The sequence below is a fragment of the Hemicordylus capensis genome, chromosome 3, assembly GCF_027244095.1.
Source record: "Hemicordylus capensis ecotype Gifberg chromosome 3, rHemCap1.1.pri, whole genome shotgun sequence".
NCBI lineage: Eukaryota > Metazoa > Chordata > Lepidosauria > Squamata > Cordylidae > Hemicordylus > Hemicordylus capensis.
The window spans coordinates 119,557,964-119,566,220 of NC_069659.1; the positions used below are offsets into that span (position 1 = coordinate 119,557,964).

An 8,257-nucleotide genomic window follows, 5' to 3' on the forward strand; every position below is an offset into this window, starting at 1 on the left:
CTTGAAGAGAGACTTCACTATAACATTCTGATATGTTGTTTCTATAACTGACCCTCTCTTGACTACTGTATTCCTTATAGTATGTGTTCATCAATTAACTTAGAGCCCAAGGAACTAAATGAGAAGACTGAGCTGGCCTCTTTCAACCATACTTTAGTCACATTGCATTGGATTATTTCAGTGTAGATGAGCCAGGAATCAGAATCGACTTGATGGCACACTTTATTTTTACATGAAGCTACCCCTGAAAAGTATTTGGAAAATATAGATGGTGCAGAATATCTGGGGCCATCTGCAGTGTGCATATTACACTGATCTTGAAGACAGTAATTGACTTCCTGATTAACAAAATGAGCACATAATGGGATGTGTGCTTTTAATGCAGCTAGGGGCTTCTCTACTGGCTCAGCGCACTTGGCAGAAGGCAGTAGTTTTGCTGATCCCTCCCTGCCTCTGGAAGTGTTCTGTGCCTTCCAAAAATATGTCCCTGAGGACTTTGTGAATCTCATGGACATATTTTGGGGAAGGCATGGAGCATTTTCAGAGACGGGGAAGATCAGCAAAATTAGGTCATACACTGTGCGTACTACAGAAATAAGGAAGTGTCTGACTGCAAGGATGCAGCCTTCCGTTTAAAAACAGCCTGCTCCCAGTTGAATTTACCTATCTGACTAGGTTAGCCAGGAGAGCACCTTTCCATGTGTTGTCACCTGCTGAAACTCATTTGTTGAGCACATGAAACAGGGACTTCTCAGTGATTTTTGCCAGGCTGTGGAATTAGCTTTCAGGTGAGATCCACATTACTTCATTCCAGTCTTTTGGAAGCAACTGAAAACTGGCCTTCTCACTCAGGGTTTTGGCTAATGAGTAGTTGTCTTCTGATAACTTTTTAGTTGGTGCTGTGTCTGTTGGTTTACCTTTGTATTTTTTAATGGAATTTTTATGAGTGAACTAGTTTATTAATTTGCTGTTTACTACCCTGGGGTCCGAGGACTAAGGGAAGTATTAATAAACAAACCAGGACTAGAGTCAAAATGTTTGACCCCACCATTTTGTTGGAATTTCAGTAATTTTTAATGTTTTGGAGTGGAGAAACTATTGCAATGGAGGGACCTCCAAAAAGGTTGTCTAGAATCTCGTGTATATGGGTTTGTTTTTAATCCTGGACGTTCTTTCTTTCCAATGTTTTCTCTTGGATCTTATATTATGAATATGCATACATCCATGATGGTCATTTTTTCTGTAGATGCTTCAGAGGACTATTTTGACATTTGGGGAACCTGGCATTCAACGCTAAAAAGTGGTTCCAAAGATCCAGGAATAACAGGTTTGAATTTAGTTGCATTTTAAGTATGCTTACATTTGAATAATGATTTTCCTGTTTGCATCATCGTTTCATTATTGTGATGTCATATATTCTGGATATGTACCCTGAACCTCATTGACAGGCTCACCACTCTTCATGATTGGACCTTTTGTTGTGGCAATAGATCTCATGAGACCATCAAGGGTACCCTTAACATACGATCTGAGAGTTCTTTCTGGGGTTGGGACAAAAAACAAGTTAGTCCAGTGGCTGCCTCCCACTCAGAGCTTCAGAAAGGGATAGCCAGTCAGTTTGTGTCTCTGGTGTAAAGGTTCTTCACCCTTGGACTGAAAATGATAACATATTTACCCAGGTATAAACTCATTTTGTGGCTTTGGCAAGCTGTTATCCCTCACCCTTCTCCCCCAGTTTGTAATATCAATATAATAGTACTGTCCCGCCTACATGGTTGTTATAAGAACTGCTGAGATAAGATATTGCTTGATTTAGATACAAAGCCAAATAATAGTTTAGCGTCATATGAACAACCCCTACGCTTATTTGGCCCTTGCTCCCCCCTTTCCCTCCTGCACTTTGATTTTCCTCTCTCTTTTTGAGTTATCAGCAAATCATAGAATTGCATCTGAAAGTATTATAAACATTAGGCCAGTGCAAAATTGGATCAATAAAATCAGAGATATTTGGAAAGAGTCTGAACCCGAATTTGGCCAGTCCAGTTCAGATTGGACTTCTCCAAACCTTTTTCTCAAAAAATCAGAGCTTTCTAATCTGATTAAAAATCTGCTTTGATTTTTCTTCAACAGTTGCGGCAGGGCAGAACCCATCTTCTGCCCTCTGCCTCACTGCCCATCCATATCTCATCTAAGGTTTTTAGCCCATTTTAAATTAATAATAATAATTAACAATAAACAACTTTATTTGTTAGCTACTTCATAACAAATTGTTCCCTGAGCAGCAGACCAAAAGAGGAGAAAAAGACAATACAAAATATAATACGAAGCAATTTAAAAACTCTTTTAAAATTAGTTAAAAATCACATTTTAAAAGTCAAAATTTAATAGTCCTGAGTGAACAAAAAGTCTTAAAATGTCTAAAAGAACAAAGTGATGATTCCAGGTGAACTTCACTGGGGAGGCTATTCCATAAACGGGGTGCAACCCCTGAAAAGACCCTCTCTCTAGTAGCCACCCTCTTTACCTCATTTGGCAAGGGCACTTGGAGGTCAGAGGGGGACCTCCAAAGAAGATCTTAATGTCCGGGTTAGGACATATGGGGCAAGGCGCTCTCTCAGGCAACCCGGTCCTGAGCCATTTAGGGCTTTAAAAGTTAAAACCAGCACTTTGAGTTGGGCCTGGAATCGGACTGGGAGCCAGTACAGTAATTTTATTTGCATTAGCAGCCGTCAGTCAATTTCTGGGTTTCTCTTGCGATTCTCTGGTGTGAGGTAACTTCCCCTTAGACCAGGGCAGCTCAACTTCAGCCCTCCTGCAGATGTTGGCCTACAACTCCCATAATCCCTGGCTATTGGCCACTGTTGCTGGGGACAATGGGAATTATTGTCCAAAAACAGCTGTGGGGCCAAAGTTGTGCAGGCCTGTCTTAGACACTGATGTTACCTCACTTCCCCTGCTACTCTCTGGTATTGTGTTAGTTTTGTTCCAGGTTCACAGTGAATATGCGTGATTACTTTAAAAAAAATTTAAATGTTTTCGTCCAACTCCAATCCCAACCCTGACTTTGAGAAGAGTCCAAAGGATCCCAAACCAACATTTTGGAGTTGGGTGAGATAGGGTCAGACCTAATATTGACTTTCACACCCATGCACAGGTCTAACTTAGACCCCTGCTAACTTGACAAAGAGGCACCTTTTAACGTGGTGATTCTCTTTATTTAGCAGGGGGAGACTAACTGGCTCTATCCATCCCCAGCACAGTACTTCCAGTGACTGTTGCTGGTGTCTATCTTATGTTTCTTTTTAAATTGTGAGCCCTTTGGGAACAGGGATCCATCTTATTTATTTATTATTTCGCTGTGTAAACCGCCCTGAGTCATTTTTGGAAGGGCAGTATAGAAATGAAACCAAATCAAATCAAATAAATAAAGAAATAAATAAAATGATAAACATTAAGGAAAACTCTATATATGTAAGCATAATGTCTTTCTAAGCCAGTGTTCAGCTTCCAACAACAGCCAGACGAATACTCTTGGAATCCTTAAAGCCAGGGTATGATGGTTGTGGCCATCCCTCTTGTTTGTTTCCATTATTTGCTAATCAGATCTTTGATTAGCAAATTAGGTTGTAAAAAAAGTTGTCTAGGTTTTTAAAGAAATTGCCAGTTAAGCTTTTGGGTGGACCCATGTTTTGGCATAATGAATGAGGGAGAAAAATGTCTCAATTTTTATTTTATTTTTTAAAGCACTAGTTGGACTTCCCGCAGGAAGTTTAGCATTTTGGTTTTTGGTGTATTAGACTGAAGCCTACATTTTTCTTAAAAGCTTAAATCAAAACATTTACATTAATATCTTCTCTATTAAAAAAAGGCTTAGGTGGTCCATGGCGAATGCTGCATGGCAAGCCCCGCCCACACAGTCACACAGTTAACAATTTACTCTGTTATCAGAGGTAATAGAGCAAGAACACCATGGTGATTGGGCAATGGGCATTCCATATGCAAATAGGGAATAGGAGCCTGTGATGGTTAAGGTCAGTTGGAATGCAGCTGTTACGGGTGGGAAGATTGTAGAGGAGATAAGAATCTATATATATTAAAGGATAGTGGGCAGGAGTCTGCAAAGAGAGGGGGTTGTGATGGAAGAAAGAGCCCCTTCAGCAGAAGGAGGCTGCCGTTGTGCAAATTAGATGAGGAAATAAGATGAACAAGATCTGTTAAATCAGGAAGAGGGAGAGAGAGAGAGAGAGAGAGAGAAAGAGAAAGAAGGGAGGGGAAGAAAGTCAGAGGGGAAGAGCGAGTGGAGGAGAGAGAAAAAGAAGGGAGGGGAAGAGAGAAAGAAGGAAGGGCGAAGGAAGGGCCTGTGCCTTTCAGTGGCCTGAGGGGAATGAGTGGCTATGGCGGCAGCAAGGAAGGGCCCCGTCAACCGTCACCGCTGCTCGGAGCTACAGAGGCCATTGGCAGAGAGAGGCAGGCAGGCGAGGGATGGGCCTGAGCCTGCCAGCATCCTGAGGAGAATAAGCAGCCATGGTGGCAGTGGCAGTGAGGAAGGGCCCAGTCAACTGCTGCTGCTACTCCTGTGGGGAGGCACAGGAGCAGAGCTCGGGTGAGTGTGGGAGGTCTCTGGGGTTAGGGGGCTGCGACTTGGCCAGTCAGCGCTGGCAAAGCTGCAGATGCTACCAAGAGAGATGAGGGGATGGAAGCAATGGGATGGAGGAGGGGGAGGAGCAGGAGCGCAGCTCAGGTGAGGGAGAAGAGAACTCTGAGGTGAGGAGAGCAATCAAGTACTGAGCTCCTCAAAGGAAGAGCAGGATAGAAGTGTAAATATATATATATATATATATATATAGAGAGAGAGAGAGAGAGAGAGAGAGAGAGAGAGAGAGAGAGAGAGAGAGTACTAGTGTGCAGATGTTCTGCATGGATTAAGCTAGTCTTAACATTAATTTACTGTTTTTGAGTACACTATGCTAAGGTGGCTTATATACCAGATCAAAGTGTATGTGTATTAAAGGCATCCATTTATACTAATAGATATGTCTTAATACAATTACCTGTTATTGATATAAGACATTGCCACCTGTAACTGTTTTAAAGTGCCATAAAAATATGTGCTTTCATTCATCCTTCTGCATGGGCCTGCAGGGTCATATGGAGACATCTATGAGAGCAGCTCGCTGTGGCCGGGGCAGTGCTCTCTTTCTCAAGGGAATCTATCGCTGACTTCACCTCGGTGGCAGGGGAACACCACAGAATTAGACAACTCAAGACAAATCATCCGAAGGAGTCGGACAACTGCTGCGCTTCCTGAATGTCGACCTCATCCACCCCTCTCTCGCGTTTGCAGTACCCCTCAAATCGAAGTTGGCAGAAGAAATTCCAGCCAGTCTAATTCAGAACAACATTTGCCTATGAGTAGCACAGAGCACTTTGCCGAGTGTGACTCGGATATAGCTTGTTTGCACAGCACAGTGAACCCTTTGTACCGGAGGCAAAGTGAAGTACTTCGAAAAGGCAGACCGCCACCGCCACCTTATCCTGACACAGGAAAACAAAGTTCCACCTCATCCCAACCCATTCCACCTCAGCTAACAGTCTCCTCAGTAGAGCATCCATTGTGGAGACTTCAGAGGCCAGAAACTCATTCAGGGAGCATAGGAGGAAGCAGAGAATTGACTCTAGTGCCTGAACAATCTGCCCTATGTGAGGACCAACAGAACAAAATTGAAAGGAAGTGCTCTACAACAGATAATGAGCAGAACAGTAACAATTTGTCAGAGCCAGACTGGCATGATTGGCAAAGGGATCGCTGGCAAATTTGGGAGATTTTATCACCTGATAATCCAGATGCCCTTCCAGAAACATTAGTATGAGTAGAGATGCCAGTGGCGGCCATGTTTTCTCAGTTGAGGAATGAATGCAAACAATGGACTAGATTTCAGCTTTATTTTATACCAAACAAATGCCATTTAAATTTTTTTTTAAACTATGTTCACTTTATAAAGAACTGAATAGCACTGTAAAGCAGTCTTTTTACAAATACATTTTGTAATCACAAGAAGGAAGATGAGATGAAAAATTCCAACCCTAACCACTCTGTAAAATATAAGATGCGTGGAAAATGAAAACTACAGCTTTGGTGTTGCTAAGATGTATTTATGTATCTGCAGTTCAGATGACTGTATATTCTGCAAAAGGTTTTTGTATAATAATATTGTGTTCATATGCAGAAATCAGCCTTGACTGCTTTTTTTTTTTTAAAGATATTTTCATCACTGCACTTAGTTACACTGCCACAATATATGTTGAAGCTCTCTAGGAAGTGCACAAGCTGGTTTCTGTGCTTTTAAGTAACTTGTTTGTGGGAGACACATATTTTCACTGCCTATGAAAAACACTAATGTGGAATGAGAACACAAAAAGCCATATTTTATAGTGGGAAAGTTAAAGAAGAGTATCTATCAAGTTGTTTTGCTTGCAAGCAACAGTTTGAAATGTGATGCAATATGATAAAATATATATTTTTAGAATGTATTAGAAAGCAATTTCAGTTAATCCTTCAGAAGCAAGGTCGTGCCTACACCATTCCAGATCAACTGCAATTTTATATACTAGGGTACATAATATATATATTTTAAATGCATTTTTAAAAATCGAACTGGAATCCAAATTAATAACTAAAAACTAACACTTCCTCCCCCTTTTTAAGCAGCAAAGCTGTCCATATTAAATAGCTCCTTCTGTACATTTAATGACAAGTATTTACAGGATCCCATATATTGAATCCAGAGTGAATATGACCACTATATGAAAATGATGTCAAACGTTGGGAGGGAACAGTGTGCCAATTTACTACGATGTGATATTTGTTATATATTGGCATTAATGCAGATTGTAGCTAAACTGTTGAGAGCCAGCAGGTGGCAATATAGTGCCATTTTTAAAAGTTTTTTCCAACTTGACAAGGGAAAGGTGTATTTTTATAACATCAGTAACCTTCATTAAAATGAAGTTAAAGACTTGTGATGTCTTGTGCCATAACAGTGGAATAAAAGCCTACAAAAAGTAAACATTTTTCCATTTATTGTTGAGATTACAAGGTTGCCTCACAGTTGAGGAAGCACATTTGAATGTCCTACAAATCTGCACATGTATTACCTGTGATTACAACCAAACCCTTAAAATAAGCTGTATTTGGGGGTGCTTCTATAACTAGAATTTGTATCACATGAATTCCTCCTCGGATTTTTGTATTCTGAATTAACTGGTATTGTTTCAAAAGTGGAATTTGATGCATTGAATTTTTTTTTTAAATATCCCAGTTTTCTCCATGTGCTTTCTTCTAGTTTTATCCATTGCAACTGATGTGCATGTGTATCATGTATGATAGTGTAGCCTAGAGGCTGAGCTGCGAATCAGAACTTGCCTGCTTTGAATTGATTCTTATCAGTGTGCACAAGTACACATATACATCAGAAAAACACTGCACACAAAAAGAACTTTGATATGACCACTCATATGAGTACATCCGGATTTGTTTTTTTGCAGTGCCTTATCAATGCATGTGGGTATAGTGGTTTACAAAGATGGGGGAGAAATGCAAATGAACTGAAGTCATGCATGTTCCCAGTGACACCATTGAACTTGGAAGTGGGGAGGGAATGCGCTGGGCTATGGGTTTCTGATGGCCACCAGCCATCCTCTCCTGCTCGCCCCTGCACTAGACACTCAGGCCCAGCGCTTGCTTCCACAGGAGCCACTCTGTCATTGAACCGGCACAGATTCCCAGACCCAACCCTAGAAGAGATGGCAATTTTAAGGCAAGCCTGTGCTTGCTGGCATGGTGCATTGCAATTGCACTGACTCTGTCATGTCGTCAGGTGACGCAGCTGGTGTGAAGTTGGGGCAGAGCACCAATAGGTAGACATTGCCAGCAAAGGCCGGGCAGCAGCAGGCAGGCTGGCAACAGCAGGCTGCAAAGGCAGGTGGCAGGGGCCCATCCTCCAATCTTGCCCTAAGGCTGTCTACAACCTTGCTAATTTGGACATTAATTTCAGCAGTTCTCATAGTTAAACCAGAGTTCAGGAGAAGTAGAACACAGGGCAAAATGAATAAAGCAAGAGAAAGGGGGAAATGCTCTCATCCCTAAATGAAGGGATACAAATATACGAAATGACAAAATGTAGGAAATGACAAAAGGTCATTAAAACCAGCTTCCCAAAACCCCGCTGGGCTGGATGAACATGAGCATCATTCTTTT

The 8,257-nt window shown here is 41.4% G+C and overlaps 1 protein-coding gene across 4 annotated transcripts in view; it reads left to right on the forward strand.

Moving 5' to 3' along the window:
- ARHGAP6 (Rho GTPase activating protein 6) overlaps positions 1-7,311 on the forward strand; it is a 404,943-nt gene extending 397,632 nt beyond the window's left edge. For all 4 annotated transcript variants that reach the window (XM_053310319.1, XM_053310320.1, XM_053310322.1 and 1 more), the window contains exons 12-13: positions 1,247-1,327; positions 5,143-7,311. In XM_053310319.1, coding sequence (XP_053166294.1) covers positions 1,247-1,327; positions 5,143-5,870 — 809 coding nt within the window. In that variant the 3' untranslated portion in view covers positions 5,871-7,311. The remainder of the gene's footprint in view (positions 1-1,246; positions 1,328-5,142) is intronic.
- Positions 7,312-8,257: the final 946 nt, after the last annotated feature.